Here is a 19,691-nt window from a genome sequence, read left to right on the forward strand (position 1 = left end):
TTTCCAACAGAAATTAAATTAGAAAAAGAAACAGGCTATTAAGAGAAACATAAAGGCTTGAAAAAATAAAGGACAGAATTTTTGCTGTGTAAATTCTGCCAGTATCTTAAGGCTGCTTAATGGAAACAACTGAAGGCAGAAAAGCTGGGTCATCCCAAGAACAGTCCATGGGTAAAGAAATAGAGAAAATCTCTTCTAAAAGTGGAGAGAAGTTTCATTTAAAGTACGACCAGAGGAAGTCATCAGAACACCATGGCAAGAAGTAGAAGAGTTATTTTTTACAGTGTTTCAAGAGTTACAAGCAACTTTTGTCAACATGCTTATATAGCCAGAGTTCCTGGCTTTAGCTATTTTGAGCAGTTGATATGCTCTCCTCTTGAAGAATTGTTATTATCTTTACCATTCAGTACTGCTTTACTAGAAAGATAACTTAGGGAAGGGGTCTCCAACTTTGGCAACTTTAAGACTTGTGGACTTCAACTCCCAGAATTCTTGGAGTTGAAGTCCACAAGTCTTAAAGTTGCTAAGGTTGCAGACCCCTGACTTAGGGCATGGTACTTTCTTAAAGTAAAGCCCTCACTCTTTCTTATCAAATTAACAGCCACTTGTATTGAATCTGACTTAGCCCTCAGAGATGGCATGCCTCCTCAGTTACAAGCTGAAAATCACCAGAGTTCTCCTAGACCAGGGGTGTCCAACCTTGGCAACTTTAAGACTTGTGGACTTCAACTCCCAGAATTCCTCAGAGTTGTGGAGTTGATGTCCACAAGTCTTAAAGTTGCCAAGGTTGGACACCCCTGTCCTAGACTCAGAAGAATCCGTAATAAAATCATGGTAACTTCAAGCATCTCCTCCAGATTTGTTGATATCATTAAGAGCAACTGGAATGCCACACTGGAAAAGTAGATCAGAGTGAGAAAGAAATTCCTGAAGTGAACTATACGTGTTAGTACAGTATTTTCATTTACTGTACCCAATGTAACCTGTTGAAAGTGGATGTTCTACAACTTTGCGAGCTTCTTCAATTTTAATAAGGTGGAGGTGGGGGAACTTATGGAATGTCTATCTTTTCATCAAAGAGCTGCATTCATTCCAGCCCAATTCCATGAGTGCTCAAAACTCTTGATAACATTTTCCTAAGAGCACAATCTACCCAGAGTTAATGATATTTTAATCTAACGGTATTAGTAAGAAGGCTGCATATATTCAGACTATTCCACTTAAATAATTGTTTGACATATTGTATGGAAAAAAGAAAAGCAAAATTAGGGCTACCAGATTTGGGCTGCAAAAATGTGGACAACTGGTAGATACATCTATTGCCTAGCTGTTGCAACCCACAACTGATTTACCTAGAGATTAAGATTAGAAGAGGCCTGCTGAAAGACTTTTATAGCTCATTTATTACAATTTATTCAGTAATATACCACCAATCCTACAAGACTCAGGACAATTAGCTGTGCTGTACATCACCATAAATAACTGATAAAACATTTGCAATACCCCCAGTAAAACATACATAAAACAGTGATGATAAAGATAATGTAATTTAAACACTATACAGTATCACAGTTCCACATTATGTACCACACAGTGATTAAAGTAATGGCTTCAGGAAACTCACCAAGAAGCCATGAGAGGGACAGCTCCCTTCTGTTGTAGTTCTGAGCACTTGGTATCTGTTGTTTGTAATCCGGAGACAATGGCCCTCTGTTTCACAAATTGTCCAACTCCCCTTTAAAACTGTCCAAATGGATGGTGATATCTGTCAGCAGAGAATTCATTAGTTTAAATTTGTGCTCTAAGGAAAGAAGTATTCTCCCTTTGCCTTGAATCCTTCTGCATTTGCACAACTTCAGATTGCACCCTTTCTTAGATTGTCACTGCACTCAGTCACTCACGCCCTGGTTAGTCCATCTTACGTTTGGACTATTGCAGTCTATGTCGTGGGGCTACCCTCGAGGAGCATTTGGAAGCTACAGCTGGCACAAAATACAGCAGTGCGAATAGCCTTAGGGGCCCCTAGGGTGGCCTATGCTACACCACTGCTGTGCGAATGGCACTGGTCGCTGATTTGCTTCCAATTCAAGGGTTTGGTTATCATGCCCTTTATCGCATGGGTACAGGTAACCTGTCTCACCCCAACTGGATTGACCTGCCCCACTCACTGTGGCAGAAAGAGACCTGCTCTCCATCCCATCAGCCAAGGAACTGCAGCTGGCAGGGCCCAGGAGAAGAGGCTTTTCTGTCATGGCTTCCATTCCTTGCAGTGTGAGACCCATTGCCACCCTCTTGGGCTTCCAAAAAAGCCTGAGAACCTGGCACTGCCCACTGATTTGGCAATGGGAGGGAAATTCAAAGCTGGCTAGTAGATTAATAGACTATACCAATTATATCCGTTTATTATCTTTACAATGACTGATCTTTCTATAGATTGTGGGGATAAAAATATTATGGAAGTTTCGCATTGGGAAATACTATAAATGTGCAGTTATTCAAAAGACAAATGCCTCTTTCTCAGCAGTAGCTAATCCAATATGCTTGGCGTTCATTTCAGCCTTGTGAGGTGAACGTTTTCCCAAACAACGTGGTCTCACATTTCTGAATGAGATTTAATATTAAAAATACTAGCCACACACCCCTTTTGTGCTGTTCACATCAAACCTCTGGTGTGAATTGTTCAGAATGGTGGGTTTTGGTTTTTTTTTTTTGAGTAACAGATTCTCCTTATTAGAGTTCACTCTTTCTTTGGCAGTAGCTGCACAATTAATGTAGCCTCCTTAAAACTGAGTGGGAGAAGAAACCGCTGAGCCACTGAGAGAGAAAAAATATAATGGCTGCCATAATTGCCATCCGCTGAGTAACTGAGTACAAGCAAGGTGGGGTTATGGACATGATATACTTTGATGGGTTTTATTATAGAACTAGGTGAATGGATACCCATATAACATCATTCTGAACTGCTTTAGAGCAATTTTGTTTAATTCTCAGTTTCTTGCTTAGGAAAATGGTTGTAACATGTTCACTTCTATTCAGTATATCAAGGAAGATTGTATAAAAGGGGCCTAATGCTTTTTTATTTAATGCCCTTCCTTTAAGTATATGGTTGGTTCCAGATTTAGCCCTATTGAAATATGTTACTTATGATTCATATAAGTGTAAAGTGTTCTTCAACACTTCAAGAAATCTAAGCAAAATGTGGAGTAAAAATAAAATGGAATAAGAGGAGAGATAATTACCGCCTTTCAATTCTCCTAACCCTTGCAAGTCAACGATTTAAATTATATGGGCCATATTTCCTGTCATTCTTATAGCAGAGGCTTCATCTTGAAGATTTAAGCATCACCATTGATTCAGTTAATTTAAACAATTTGTTGTGATACTCTGAATTTGGAAGAGAAAGAAGTAGATGTGGAAGGCGGGGGGAAGCGAGATTTACATAGGATGTTAGCTACAATGTACTTAACTGTGTTCTATTCAATGTATTTATTGAATAGAACACGGTTGCAGCTATATGGTTTGCTAAACCATAATGTATGCTTTGCAAAATAGGTAGCCTTGACTTACGACCGTCTGATCATAAAAATGAACCAGTTGGCAAGCATCCGAATTTTGATCATATGACCATGTAAAGGCTGTGAAAAACAGTCATAAGTTTTTCAGTGCTGTTGTAACTTCATATGGTCACTAAATGATGGTTGTAAGTTGAACCAAAACAATAGGACAAGTGTATATCATATATGGAGTGTTCTCCCCATTATTTTCCATTGCATAAAGAGGTGGGCAACCAATCCCTTTTTAAACATTCTTTAGAGAGTCCAATAAACATGGAAAAATATTGCTGAATTAGCTTTATCTTAAATATCCTAAATATATGTTTAGTATGAAGAAGCATTTAAATTCATCAGATTGTAGAAGATGACCAGGCTGAGCCCAAGTGAGGGGTCAAAAAATGCCTCATGTCATGAGTCTCTGCATGCCCACAAGAGATCTATGTCCAGGTCATCTTGAATGCCTTTCTTATCTCCTGCTTATTTCCCTTGACTGTTAGTTGGCCAGGTTCTTGTACAGAGTTTAAGCTTGCAATAAATCTTTATACTCATTTGAACTGCCTGAATCTCCTAATGCTTGACACAAATAATCTTATTACTGATTTGTCAGCATAAGATATATCAACTCTGCATTCCAAAATTCTTGCAAATGACTGATTTCTACCTTTAAAATATTCTAGTCTATAGAAAAACCGGTATAATCATCCAAAAAGTTTTTCGCTATTGGTAATATTTCAAGAGCTTTGTAAAACTAAGACATTTAGACCAAAATCTGAAATCATAAAGTATTCTAACTGAATTTTGAGAATTAATTCTCCAACAGCCAGTGGGAAACAACATGGGGCACTGGCACATTTGACAAACGCAAAAACAAGGAACAGCTGAAAACTGCTCTCTAGTTTCTATAGAAAAGAGGGCCAAGCAGAAAAGAGAAAAAGGCACAAATCACTTTGAATATTGCTTCTATATATAGGGCTTGTTCTTGGAACAGAGCAGTGATGATCATTGATTATTTGTGTTTTTCTAATTTTTCTTCAAAAAAGATTATTTCTCAGACATTATAAGGTTGTCTAATTGCTCCTGCTACTAATAGTTGGGTAAAACCTGGCATATATAAACTGATACTTGACAATGATCATGTTTAAAATTGATTAATTCTGATTTAAAATATTGATACCTTCATTCACTCAGAAGTTCCTTTCAAAAAACTTTACCTGTGATTTTTCAAACCAGGGTTAGCCCAAAGTATAAGCTTATGATATGAGTAAGGATCAACATTATATTTCTCAATATTTTCCAACCTGCCTCTTGTGTTGTAAATATAGTTGAGCATTCACTAAAAAAGGCATGAAACCCCTACCACATCAGAGGAGTCAAATAAAAACATTTTATCTAAGTTTTCTAAATTTCATAAAAAGTAGAATTAAATATATGTCCCCAAATGAAGCTGCAAATGAGTGAAATTAAAACCATTTTCTTTGATAGGGGTTATTCTTCCCATAGAAACTTTATAAATTATTTACCAGTCTGCTTAAAACACTTGAAATATATTGACATAGGAATCCCTTGAAGTACATAATGTCTAACTTGAAGAACATTCATTTTAACAATTATTTATCTTTCCCCATACACTCCTGAGGAGTTTTAACCATCTGTTTACCTCAGTGCCAATCTGAGACAAGCAATATACCAGCACTTTTGAATTCCCTTTCGTCAATTGCCTTTCTGTGTCACGTTTTAAGAAAAATCCCAAAAATTATTTTTCTTTAGCTTATTTAGCTTTCTTGCACAATAGCTTATTTGCTTTCGGTTTTTATTGTAGTCATGTATTTTAATGTATTTTTTTATGTATATTTTGCATGTTTCATTGACTTTTTGTTTACTGTTCTCATGTAATAATTTGTGTTAATGATTTTGATGATATGATAATTGCAGATTATTTTGTGTGATTTTTATTTGGTTTTAATCAGTAATATTTTACTATCATTTCTAATTTTAATTGCTGGGGTTTGTCAGTAATTGATACTGTGATTTACACATTACATAAATAATCTACAAATACAACACTATTTTCTTTGAGTATTTATTGCAAGATATTTAATAAAACAAGCAACTCACCTTTTTTTTTCAAATATCCACAGACCACTTTAAAGTCATTGAAAGGATATATTCCAATTGATTTGAATGTCAGTAAATCTTGCTAAAAAGATCCATAATGATGAAATAAACTTAGCTTCAGCCACCTCTATATCCATAATGTTCTTTGATTGCCTGATATTTCTGAATAAAAAAAATTCAATCATATCTGAGGCTTGTTAACTTTTTAGGGAAGGTAGATTGCCCAGGATGGTGGGTTAAAGGAGATATAGTGTATAATATATGTACCAAAGTCACTGTCAAACATTTAACATTTAATTAAGAAATTGAGCAATAACTTGCAGAAGCTTTCGAATCAGGGCTGTCAAACTCACGGCTTGTGACCAGGAGTCATCACATGCTGGCCACGCTCACGCCCAGTTTAGGTGGGGAAAAGTCACGATACATCATGTGATCCCACCATGACGATACAAGTTTGACACCTCTACTGTAGACTCTTTACATTCTCCAATATCTAGAACCTCCTTAAATGAAATGGAAGAATTAAGAAATGTATCATTGTAGGGGCACACACAAACTGCATTTTCAACACCTCCAAAGAAGCTGGATTCCCAGACTTGTGCAATACCAGCATAATCCTTTGACAATGCATGTTATAGAAGTGGCAGGCAATGTCTTGAGTTCTATCTAGTTCAGCTCTAAGTTGTGTCATCCAGATCTCTTCTAGTCCTCCCATGTATTTTTTAAAGATAAACAGGAAACAAACTGCCTCAAAAATCTTCTTAAAGTTCCTTCATAATCTAGAAGGGAAAGTTCTATCTGATGTCTCAGGGATCCTCTTCCTGGATTAGAGACCATTTGTTGCAAAATGCTGCAAATTAATGTGTTTTTGGTAGCACTTATTTGGTCCACTTTCCGAATGGGGCTTCAACATGGATAAATATTGCCCATCTGTTTTACTAAGATGGCCTTCTTCTCTTTTTCTTTTTCTTTCTTTTGTGACAACCCAGCTGAGGAAGTGGAGAGACTGGCTGCAATGCGCTCAGACTCATTAGTTCCAGGGACACACACCCCTCCCATAAGGAGGAGAAGCAAGTTTGCCAATATAGGAAGACTTTTCAAACCATGGAAATGGAGGAAGAAGAAGAGTGAAAAGTTCAAGCACACATCAGCAGGTAAGTTGCAAGCCACTGAACTGGATTCATATTTGTTTTTGTTTTCTGCTCAAAAGTGAAATAAATTGCTATTCTACCATTGTCTCAACAATAGACAAACAGCTATAAACTGTTTGGGTAGTTGATAGTTCTATAGTAATTTATAGAATAGCAGTAGATGTGCTTAGGTAGAAACAGGGGAAAAAAATAAGACAAAACCAGAGGTCCCTTAACACTTTTCCCTCTGCTGATTGGCCTCCAGATTTAAACACTGTGGGGGCACAATGATTAGAATGCAGTATTGCAGGCTAATTCTGCCGACTGCCAATTGCCAGCAGTTTGGCAGTTTGATTCTTACCAGCTGAAGTTTGACTCAGCCTTCCATCCTTCCAAAGTCAGTAAAATGAGGGCCCAGTTTGTTGGAGGCAAAATACTGACTTTGTAAACTGCTCAGAGAAAGCTGTAAAGCACTGTGAAGCAGTATATAAGTCTAAATGTGATTGCTATTGCTAGTCCATGGTAGAGGTGGCAATTGTGGCAATTTTGCGATGTGTGGGCTTCAACTCCCATAATTCCATGCTGGCTCAGGAATTCTGGGAGTTGAAGTCCACAAGTCATAAAGTTGCCATAGTTGCCCACTTTTGGTCTATGACCTGAACAAGGGCATTTTTTTTTTAATGAAGTGGAAATGTATCACAACATGTTCCATATTTTTCACACAAAAAGAGGTGAGCACACTGTGGTGTCAAAATCCATCTTTCTCCATGGCATGTCTTGTATCTTTTCTTTTATGTATACTGAGAGCATTTGCACCAAGACAAATTCCTTGTGTGTCCAGTCACACTCGGCCTATAAAGAATTCTATCTTTACTCACCAACAAGTCTCAATTTGTATAGATGCTTTGTTGGCATACATTTTCATCAATTTCCTCTCTGAAATTTTCCTTCTTTATTGTTGCTTCCTGTAATATATATAAGATACATTTTGACCAGATTTTTTAAAACTGCAGTACATCCAATATGTCTCTTATTAGTTGATTTTAAAAAGCCACATGCCATTCTTTGCTTCCAGAAATCAACCCTTTTTAGGTTTCTCTTTAAATTGCTCAACATATTGTGCTAAAAGTGCTTTTCTATAAACTAGGCAAAGTGGTAAGTGGGTGTTAACTCCCGGTGTTTGCATGAGAGATAGGAAACTCATTCAGGAAACCAAAGGGAATATCAAGGTAATTAATGTATAAAATCCAATTAAAATGTCTTAAATTTAGAGTAAGAGTCCTGATGGATTTGACTAAATGTCTATTCAAACATCCTATTTCCCTTGGTGGCCAATGAGAAGGCTTTGAGGCCTTCTCTTTTCTTGCTCTTTCATCCCAGTAAGTGGTCTTCAGTACTCTGTTTCCTAAAACTAGGGTGCAAGCTTTCAAGTACAGGTAGTCCTCAACTTAATCACTACAATTGAACCCCAAATTTATGTTGCCAAGCGAGACATTTGTTAAGTGAGTTTTGCACCATTTTATGACATTCCTTGCCCCAGCTGTTAAGTGAACTGCTGCAGTTGTTAAGTCAGTGACACCGTTGGCTTCCCCATTGACTTTGCCAGTCAGAAGGTCATAAAAGGGGATCACATGATCCCAAGACACTGCAAAGGTCATCAGTAAGGGTCAGTTGCCAACGGGCTGAATTTCAATCACATGACCAGGGATGCTACAACAGTCGTAATAGAATAGAATTTGAATTCTTTATCGGCCAAGTGTGATTGGACACACAAGGAACTGGTCTTGGTGCAAATGCTCTCGGTGTACATAAAAGAAAAGATACATTCGTCAAGAGTCAAGAATCATCAGGTACAACAGTTAATAATAGTCATAGGGTACAATAAGCAATCAAATCCAATCAGTGTGAAAAATGGTCATAAGTGATTTTTTTTTCAGTGATGTTGTAACTTTGAATGGTTAGTAAACAAACTGTTGTAAGTTGAGGACTACCTGTATAGCAAAACCTTTGGGCTGGATGAAGAGGCATGAGAGAAAAGGAAATAGTTCCTTGAGGTGGTGGGAAACTGTGGCTCTGAAGATGAAATCTTACCATTTCGTAACTGGAACTGTTTGATTGGGGCAATTAGATAAATGTAAATGTCCCTTATGACCCAGGGCCAAAGTTAGGGAGTAGCAGTGATGTTGATAAATCTGAATGGTGATGAACTTGCATAGGAAACCAAGTGGCACAGTGGTTGGAATGCCGTATTGTAGGCAAAATCTGCCCACAACCTGGAATTCATTCCTAACGCAGCTCAAAGTTGACTCAGCCTTCCATCCTTCCAAGGTCGGTAAAATGAGGGTTGTTGGGGGGAATATAGCTGACATTGTAAATCACCCAGAGAGTGCTGTAAAGCATTATGGAGCGGTATATAAGTCTAAGTGCTATTGCTATTATTAGTGGCTATTGTTTACTTAATGTAAACCACTCCAAACTTGATTGCAGGAAGTATGATTCCACCAACAGAGTGGTCAATGTCTGGAACTCACTACCTGATTCTGTTGTCACCTGCTCAAACCCCCACTCCTTTGCCCTCAAACTAACCTCTGTTGACCTCACCCCATTCCTAAGAGGTCTGTAAGGGGCATGCATAAGTGCACAATCTTGCCTACCGTCCCTGTCCTATTGTCCTCATTTCTTTGTACCTATTTCTTATATTTAAACTTATGTTTATTCTTATTTCTATTGTATTGTAAGCTTTTGACTAAATAAATAAATAAATAAATAAATAAATAAATAAATAAATAAGAAGTCGAGGCAGATAGTTCTCGACTACAACATTTACAACATTCATTTAGTTCAAAAAGTGACTTATGACCATTGTTCACACTTATGGCTGTTGCAGCAACCCTATGGCCATGTATTAAAATTCAGATGCTTGGCAACTGGTTCGTATTTATGACCTTTGCTATGTTCCTGGGTCATGTGATCCCCTTTTGCAGTCTTCTGACAAACAAAAGTCAAAGGGGCAGCCAGATTCACTTAACAACCATGTTACTAACTTTAAAAACTGCAGTGGTTCACTTAACAGCTGTGGCAAAGAAGGTCATAAAATGAGGCAAAATTCACTTAACCACTGTCTCGCTTAGCAACAGAAAATTTGGGCTTAATTGTGGCTGAAAGTCAAGGATTACCTGTAATATGGTATTTGCTTGTTTTATTTATTTGTTTGTTTGTTTGTGTCAACTCATAAAACATTTTGTATACACGTTTTATAGTTGACAACAGAAAGGGGGGAGTTTCAAAGAGCAGGCAACAGTGTGAAATCGAAAGTACATTCCATTCATATTTTCTTCTAAGACTGATTAGATGGCTGAAGCTTCTGCCTCGAAAAAATCTAATTGGAGAACATGATTGATGACTCTTGGCTATGGATGTTTTTTGTTGGATGATACACCCAGAGGGGTGGAGGGAAAAGCAGGATCAAGGATGACAGTGAATTATGTATTTCAGAGTTGGCTACGCCCAGATTAGTGCCGGATGTAGAATATTACCTTCAAATAAATCCTCTTTAGTTTTGGGAGTGTGGTTCAAGGCTCAAGATTTAATTGGAGTAACTGCCGGAACCCTAACAGATTGTTTCTTTGTTTGTATCCCACCTTCATTCTTTTTATATATAATTCAAGGTTAAAAAAAACATACTCAATACACCTACCTCCGCCTATTTTCTCCATAACAACAACCCAGGATTGATTTGAAAGAGAGTAAATAGCTAAAAGTGACTCAGCTGGTTTTCATGGCTAAAGGTAGGACTTGAATGCAAGCCTTTCTAGCCTTAACTACTAGATCAGGGGTGTCAAACTCGATTTCATTGATGGCTGCATCAGGGTTGAAACTCTAAATGGTCACTAAATGAACTGTTGTACGACGAGGACTACCTGTATTTGGAGCAAAGTAGTCATGTATATGTAGCCATGACTTGTATGACGTGTAGTCATATTCTAGGGTCTGCTAAAAATATTTTTTTAAACAAACCTCCTTGTTTTTCTTTCGATTTTTTGCTAACAAAAAAGCAATCCTGTACCCTCAAATCAATTTCCATTTGAGAGAGCGAGAGAGCAATCTAGAGCTTATTCAGACACTTAATCACTTCAAGCACAGTATTTGAACAATCCAAACCCTCAAGAGGAAGGTTTTTTTAAAAAAATCCTTTAATTATGTAAGCACCTCAGTTCTACTTATGTCTTGAACTTTCTGCTGTTCTACTTAAGGCAACAAAGCCTGCGTCCTTCGGGAATGTAGGCAAGAGAGCAGGTGGTGGATACTTTTGTAGAACACCAAAAACACTTGGCCATGTTCTGATGAAAATATACCTGCAGTGTTATTTCCTGCAACACATCCTAGGATTTGAGGAGTTGCTTTTTAATTACGAAGGTAGCACCATAATTTCTCCCCAGAGGCATTGAGAATATTGTTAGCCTGGTGATCACCAAAAGAGAAAAACATTGCCGGTGGCTTTTCTCTGTAAAATAGAGGTCTTAGGGATCATTGTCCAGTGCCTTCCACTTCTTCATTCATATTCTCAAAGGGATTTAATTCTTCCCCCCCAATTTGGGGGAGGCGTATGAAATAATAATCAGCAGAAGGCACCTGCATAATCAAGTCTCTCACCTCAACTTCTTACCACTCATAGTACTTAAATTCAATTTCAGCTGAGAATTCCTTACACAGGTCTAGCAATGATAGGTAGTTCTCAACTTACAACCACAATTTCTGTTGTTAAGCAAGGCAGTTGTAAGCGACCCGTGGCCTATTTTATGACCTTTTCTTGCCACAGCTGTTAAGTGAATCACTGCTATAAGTGAGTCATGTAGTCATTAAGCAAATTCCCCATTGATTTTGCTTGTTGGGTGCATGCTGGAAAAGTTGTCAAAGGTGGTCACATGACTCCAGGACACCACAAACTATCGCCCCCTGCCCGAATTTTGATCATATGACCATAGGGCAATAGCTGTAGGCGCAAATACCATTTGTAAGACACCTTTTTCAGTGCCGTTGTAACATTGAATGGCAAATGGCTGTAAATTAAGGACTAGTTGCAATATTTTATTCTTGTGTTACATATTCAAAGAATGTGATCTAATGAGCTGAAGAACCACTGTGGTTGAGTCCATATATAATGTTAAGTATAAACCATAGCTTAAAATCCCATTCTCTGGGTTCACATGAATTAGCATAATATAAGTACAGTACTCAACGCTACTGTGTTGGGGTTCCTGACATGGGACGGGAATGTTTTCAGAATGTTAGAATTAAGAAAGGGGATCCTAACTATGAATTCCACTTTCTGATTGATTGATTGATATTGATATATTTTTCCAAATGTAAATCTTCAGATCAGAAGGCACAATATACGAATGTTATTTGGTAGATCTCTACTATGATAAAAGCAGTTCTCACCTATCCCTTAAATTGGCATTCGTTGTTGCAATTGTCTATTTTCTTAATGAGACTTTGATAATATGGACGTGACGTCCAATGAAAGGAGATCTTTATTCAGCTTCTCTGCAGCTGAATCTTTTGCAACCTCTTAAAAATCTGCTGCACTGCAAATTTGTAACCATTAAGAAGCAAACTTTGACTTACTGGATTGAAAAGGCTTTTTAAGAATGTACTCACGCTCATGCTTTTTGGTTTAATGACACATTTGGAGGGGGGGAGATCCTTCAATGTATCCAGTCTTACAGGGTAGAAATGTTTAATGAGGCCATTTGGATTTTATGCTAATTACACTTCCAGCTGCTATAAAGATTATGTACAACAGCTTCAAACTGCAATTTTGTAGCGCCATTCTAAGATGGTATTTTCCTCTACCAAAGAAGAAGGAGAAAAAAATAGTGTAGAATAGAAAAAAAAAGTTCATCTGGAAGGAGGGACTTTATATAAACAGGATAAAAAAACTCTAACAGGCGAAATAAAAGTGTTTTCTCTGCCATAATTGGTGGAATGTGTCACATCTCAAAGGATCTGTCATCAAAAGTAGCAATAATGGTGTTCCTGGAAGTGCAGATGCAATTTTTTTTAAAAAAATAAATAAGATAAATGTGTGTCAGTTCAGCTGTCACACTGAAAAAATTTGCAGTCATTTAAACAAACTCAGTGCCAGATACCTACTAATGCAACCGACCACATAACAAAGCTAATAAGATTTATATATACTGTGTACATATATATTTTTTAGAATTTGGAGATGAAATTTGAAATCCGTGTCTAACACTATGATATATAACTCTGCTCAGAAATGTTTTTTTACTGCTGATGGTTGGCAGGGGGATTCTGGGAGTTGAAGTCCATGCCTCTTAGAATTGCTAAGGTTGAGAAACATTGATTGACACATTGGTGCACATTATTAACTGCTTTATTTATGCAGCGAAGAGAGTTAAAATTAAAACCCACCACTTTCTTGGATAAGTTTTTGTCATAAAATCTTAACTGTCACACAGTGTTTTAAACTTGTATCATGAGAATGTTCTGAAAAGAGCCTATTTTTTGATGATGTATACCTGGGTCTTCCTGCCTGAAAGGCTCTCTTGTTTAATCAAGAAAATCCCCCAGATCCATTTTTCTACTGAAGGTGTTAAATGTTTTAGAACCATTTTGTATGTGATGAGTGTCTCCTTGAATGGACACTCAACCAAAAAAGGCCTAGCTGGTATCAAATCTCTGATTAGTGTAACAGCACTGTAGCTTTTGTGGTCATAGGTCACAGTCTACATCCGGGCTATCAAACTCGATTCTATTCAGGGCCGCATCAGGGTTGTGTTTGACCTCGGGGGGATGGGGTAGGCGTGGCCAGGGTGGGTGTAGCCAGCTTTACGTCACTGGTGTCAGGGCGCCTGTTATGGCCCGAGTGCTCTGCCAGCGAAAACGGGCTCCTGAGTTCTGTTTTTGGCTGTAACGGCTTCCTGCAATCCTCTGCCAGCAAAAATGGAGCTTGGAAGGGCTACCCAAAGTCCTCCCAAGTTCTGTTTTAGGCTGAGACAGTTTCCTGCAAACCTCTGCCAGTGAAAATGGAGCTTATGAGGGCCTCTTGTGGCCTTTCCGAGCTTCATTTTCTCTGGCAGAGGCACCGTGGGCCGGTCCTTCTGGCTGTTTCCAGGGTGAGCCCACAAGCCAGATCTAAACACCTCTCAGGACGGACTTAGCCCACAGGCCTTGAGTTTGACACACCTGATCTACATGGTTCAGATCCATACTTTAATATATTTTAAATATTACCAATGAACTCTCCCTCTGTCCTCACCACAAGACTGAAACTAAGCCATATAATTTAGAGCAGTGGTCACCAACCAGTAGGCCAGGGAACACTTGTGGTCCGCGAAATTTTTTTGGTGGTCCACAGAGAAATGTCACCCCCAAAGCAATTAATCCAAGCTGCATGGGAACACAAGGCTGCGCTGCTTGTATTGCGAACAACACGAGGTAGTGAGGGGAGGGGGGAAAGGGCAGAGGGAGGGAACTTGCTCCACTCACCCCACGCGCCTCGCCTGGTCACCGGGCTGCTTCTTTCCACTTTTTTCTTCTTCTGCTTTTGGTTGCATGCAAGGAAAACAGCAAAAGTCTTTCTTTCTCTTCCGCAAACTCTGCCAGAAATGACTCTTCGGGATCCTGCAACGCATCCTGCACTAAGAGGCTGTGCCGGCATGACAAGTCTCACAAAGATTCATTTCTAGCAGAATTTGGGGGAGAGAAAGAAAGACTTCTGCTGCTTTCCTTGCATAAGGCAAAAAGTCTCTCCCCCCCTCCCGAGAATAGAGCTGGAGATGGTATCCTACAATCCCAAATAAACAATGATTGATAGGTAGGAAAATGGGGTGGGGAATTTTCCTGCATACTTTTTGGGGGGATTTTCCCAGGATCTCTGGTCTGTGGGATTTAAAATTATGAGTTTGGTGGTCCCTGAGGTCCAAAAGGTTGGCGACCCCTGATTTAAAGGAAAGTGGCACTAATAAATCTCCCGTGATCTCATCACAGTCTTCTTAGAGTTAAGTATTCCTGAGCTGAATCTTGCTGATATCCATTGGAGTCCTGATTGGGAAAGAGGGACCCTGAGTCAAAGAAGGGTGCTAACCCTTCATTAAATGTATTTGTTCACATTCAATACTTGATGGAAAATAGCCATTACTCAATGGTAGAACATTAGCAAGACTTTTTTTGCTCTCTGAAATTCTCCTCTAATCTTGGGTTGCAAAGCTCGTGATGCTTTGTTTATCTTAGTCATTTTAGTAGGAAATGGTAGAGCTACATTCCAAGATGTGCGTAGGGCACCTTGGGAGATATCCATAGACATTAAGCAAAATGTGACTTCAGACAAAAGAGTGTTCAAAAAGAAACTTCCATAAATAATCGTGAACATCTCTGCCATAAAAAGGATTAAACCCTTCCTTCGCAGCACAGTATAGCAGCAGGTGGTAGGAAATGAGAAACAAAAGGAACTTTGAGCCTTGAGACATTCTTCCCATAGGAATATAACCCAACACGGAGATCGGTATTTTTCAGAGCTCCAAGTTATTAGAGAACTTACTAGTAATTTTTGGCCAGCTGTTTTCTCTCAGCCAAACCTAGCTCACAAAACTAACAAGCAAGAAGCAACAATACCCCAAGCAAGCTAACAATAAACAGCCCAACCAAGATCACTTCAAGACCACTTCTTCCACCTACATTGTCGAGGCAAACCACCAGAATATAAAATAAGAGCAATCCCCTCTCCCTGATAACACTGGTGCTGTTAGCTAGTTTGGTAATTAAATGTCTGCAAGAAAACAACCAAGATCAGAGAGCACCAAGGACCCTCACAAACTTGTATTATGGAGATAAAATGAGGGGAAATCTTTTAAGTATCCCACCTTGCTTTTTCAAGAGAAGAAGCAGAATATAATTGCTATTGTAAATAGCTACAAATTAATAGCTGCTATGGAGCACCTTTTAAAGTTATCTATTATTTTTGAGTGCTTTATCTGATGATTTAAGGATGCAGCCTGTATGGGGTGATATGGTTATGCAGATGAGTATACTTTTCAAATTAGTTTGCATCAACTTTCGCCAGCTTGGTAGCCTCCAAATGTCTTAGATATCATAAATTTGATAACATGGCTTCATGGAGTTATGACTTACCATATACTGATCATCATGTCCTTTTCTTTTCAATTATGTGCAATTTCCTTCTGTATAAAGGGGTAGGTTAGAATCCACTTAGCTTAATTTTTCCATATTTACTTGTCTTTCATTAATCTTGCCAATATTAACATTAAGGTCCCTACCAGCTGATTAAAAGGCTGCCCTATTACAAGAAATTGTAGGCAGAATTTAGAAAAACTCATGATTGCCACGGCTGAATCATTGTATGAATATTTGCAGGTACTTGGAAAAAGATGGGGAGGAAATCCACTGAAAATAGACATAGTGATACTTATTACTACTTAATGAAAGTATACCATAACGTAACTAGACTTTGCTCATACTGATTTCCATGGTTTTCTTTAAGGATTTCTTAAGCAGGGTTTTTTCCTCCCAAATTTTTTTTACCACGGATTTCCAGCGTGAGAACTATTCACTAGTTGAAAGAATTGTTATTTGGAGAGTCTGGGGAAATTAATCTTGTGCCTGTTGGTTTCCTACAAAATACATTGAGTCAAGAAACTCACCACAATTTGTCTGGACAAAATCAAATATTGTTGCAAATAAGGCCTTAGAGCAGGGGTGGGCAAACATTTTGGCTTGGGGGGCCGCATTCACTTTTAAAATTTGACAGACGGGCCGGGTCAGCACAAGATTTTTTGGGAATCGCCCCCCCCTTCCCCCCCTTCTTCTCCTCCTTCCCCTCCCCTCGGAGGCCCCCTGAGTCAGGAGTTGCTACTGCCGGCACGGCTCCACGCGGCTCCAGTCCCACGTTGCCTCGGGAAGGGAAAGGCAAAAAGGAAGAGCCGCGGCGGTGCTTTGCAACGGCAGCAGCGGCACCGGAGTTTCAGGCTCAGCGGCTCCTGGTTTTGCCTTTCCCTTCCCAAGGCAACGCGGGACTGGAGCCGCGCTGAGCTGCGCCGGCGGTAGCAACTCCTGACAGCCCAACCGGACACCTGAGCAGAGCCCGGGCAGAACTGCCTGTTGCTGCTGCGGGCTGCTGCGGGCGTCTGGCTGCCCAAGTAAAGAACCGCACCAGCTCAGGGCAACTGTGAGGAGCAAGAGGGGAGAGGCAGAGAAGGGCAGAGAAGGAGGAGAGCACCTGGCCAGTTGGGGAGGCTTCTTGTGCTGCGAAAGAGGCAGCTAATGATCTCCGGCTCCACTCTGCTTCTCCAACATCCGGCGCCGCCCTGTTCTGTGCGCCAGCTGCTCGGACTTGCTGGGCCTGACACAGAACAGGGCGGCGCCGGATGTTGGAGAAGCAGAGTGGAGCCGAGATCATAGCCGCCTTTCGCAGCACAAGAAGAACAGGGTGGTGCCGGACCATTGGAGAAAAGCCGGAGATTAGTAGCTGCCTCTTTCGGCGCAGAAAGCTTCCCCCAACCAGCCGGCTGGTCTCCTCCTTCTCTGCCTGTTTGTTCTGTATGGCCGAGGAGGAGGAGACCAGCTGAGAAGCACGCTGCCAGGTGGGGGCCACGCGGCGCAGGGCAACACGCCACCGCCCAGCCCTGGCGAGGAAAGCAGTGGGCGTTCCCGGGCGGTGGCCTTGGCCCCGCTACCAGGGAAGCGGCTGCCCAGCTCCGTGTTGTGTGTGCAATTTTTGGTGCGCGGCGCGGGGTCTCTTTTGGCTGGCCCCAATTTTTTTTTCAGAGGGGAATATTTTTTTTTCAGAGGGGAATATTTTTTTTTCAGAGGGGAATATTTTTTTTTCAGAGGGGAATATTTTTTTTTCAGAGGCGGGCCGTATTAAAATGACCAACGGGCCGGATGTGTCCCGCGGGCCGTAGTTTGCCCACCCCTGCCTTAGAGTATGCATATTCTTTTTTTTAAAAAACAAATTTTATTAATTTTAAAGACAAACAAATCATCATTAACCATTACATACTTGAACCTTTTTTCATTATAAATTTTACAAGTCAAATAAAACCTTATTTTATACAATATAATTCTATTTTAAACCATTTCCATATGAGCATACAAATACCTCTTTTCCAGTTTCTCTTTACTTCTCTTTACTCTTATTCAATTTCACTATTATTATTTCATCTATTTCTTTCTGACTTGGTTACCATTATTCTCATTCTATATTTCTGCAAGGTTTTATTAATTCTCCCAGAAACATAAACACACAACACACAAACATATAAAAAATCTTTTAGGAAAGTAACTTGGCCCCAGGTACCTCTCTCTACATGGACTTCAATTATATTCATGCTCATCTTACATGTCATTACCTATTTTATTTACCATTCTATATCTTCTATATTGGCTTCTCCACACATTTCACTCTTCTTAATTCTATCTTATTTAATCCATCTTAATTTGAGTCATTATATTTGTATCTTTTGTCCATTCTTTATTATCCCTTTGTCTCATTCCTTATAATAAAAAAAAAAAGAATTTCTCCTGAAATCACTAAACAGAGTATGATGCCTTTCTATCTTCCCCCTAAAATAATTAGATTAACATTTAAAATAACACCTAATACCCAATCTGATTCTGCTTGGTACATTCTATCTACTAATTTTTTTTTAATAAAAGAAAAATAATAAATCCAAAATGATTAAATACATAGTTAAATAATAGATCTAAATATTGAATCTTATAACATTCCCATTGCCTTTTCCAAAGACAAATGCTACAATAATAATTTTATAATAACATCAATACCATAGTCATATTAAACTCTTTAATTAAAACTCAATATTCTAAACATTCCCTTTAATATTTTATTAGATTTTAAAATCAATCATTACTAAACATTTCAACATTTTAATCTCTTATTAACTCTTAAACCATTCTAATTTTCTATTTCTAATACAAATGCTACAATACCATCTTATGTACCTTGCAAAATCTTTTTTAAAGAAATTATACTTTACCCTTTGTCCCTAAAAAAGATTCCTCTTTTCCCATCTGATTTCAAAACTTTGTGGCTTTTCTCCACCTTTTCCCTTTCTTTCTTCTCCCACCAGACCTTTCTACCACCCCCCCCCCCCCTTCTCCTAGGCTCTGCCTTACTGGCTTCCCTTCTCTGTTGTGTTCCTTTTTTCTTTTGTTTATTATCATTATATTGATTTTGCACCTTATTTTTCTCTTTCTTGAGTGTTTTTTTAAATCTTAAGTCCTTCATTTTCCTTCCTTTCTTTCTTCCTTCTTTCTTAGTTAAATTTTGAAATTCATTAAAGATGGCTTCTTCTTCTTCTTCTTCTTCTTCTTCTTCTTCTTCTTCTTCTTCTTCTTCTTCTTCTGCTGCTGCTGCTGCCTCCATCTGTTGTAGTGTTTGTTGATAAGTAACAAGCGCCATTTCTAAAAAAAAGGAAGGCTTCTTTCACACCATCTTCGCCATCTTTTTTTGTTTGCTCATATTCTTTTCTCAGTTCCTCAACAGAAAAAGCCATTATAAATCTTTTCTTTTCTTTTTTTCCCCCCTCTTTCTTCTTGCAACAACCAAGATATTTCAAAAAATAGAACAATCCCAAAGTCATCAATCAATCCAAGCCAAGACAAAGTTCTCACTTTCTCTTCCTGGGGTAGTATCAATCAAAAAAAGAAAGTCCAAATCTGTATCTTAAAGCCTCATTTCAGTCTTCAAATCCTTAAGGCATCTCCTCCAACAAAATCTTAACATATAAATATATTTTTTGTCCTCTCCCTTCCCACTTATCACATAAAGCCAGTTTTTACCTAAAAAAGACAGGTTTCTCAGTATCCACTTGTTGATTCCGTAGGG

General features: G+C 38.9%; 1 protein-coding gene across 5 annotated transcripts in view; it reads left to right on the forward strand.

Moving 5' to 3' along the window:
- The window catches only part of PHACTR1 (phosphatase and actin regulator 1), a 283,399-nt gene that overhangs the window by 184,643 nt on the left and 79,065 nt on the right, over positions 1 to 19,691 (forward strand). For all 5 annotated transcript variants that reach the window (XM_087961308.1, XM_087961309.1, XM_087961307.1 and 2 more), the window contains exon 2: positions 6,659 to 6,823. In XM_087961308.1, coding sequence (XP_087817434.1) covers positions 6,659 to 6,823 — 165 coding nt within the window. The remainder of the gene's footprint in view (positions 1 to 6,658; positions 6,824 to 19,691) is intronic.

The sequence above is a fragment of the Notechis scutatus genome, chromosome 3 (genome assembly GCF_049901735.1).
Source record: "Notechis scutatus isolate UNSWTSFEM ecotype Mainland chromosome 3, rNotScu1.2, whole genome shotgun sequence".
NCBI lineage: Eukaryota > Metazoa > Chordata > Lepidosauria > Squamata > Elapidae > Notechis > Notechis scutatus.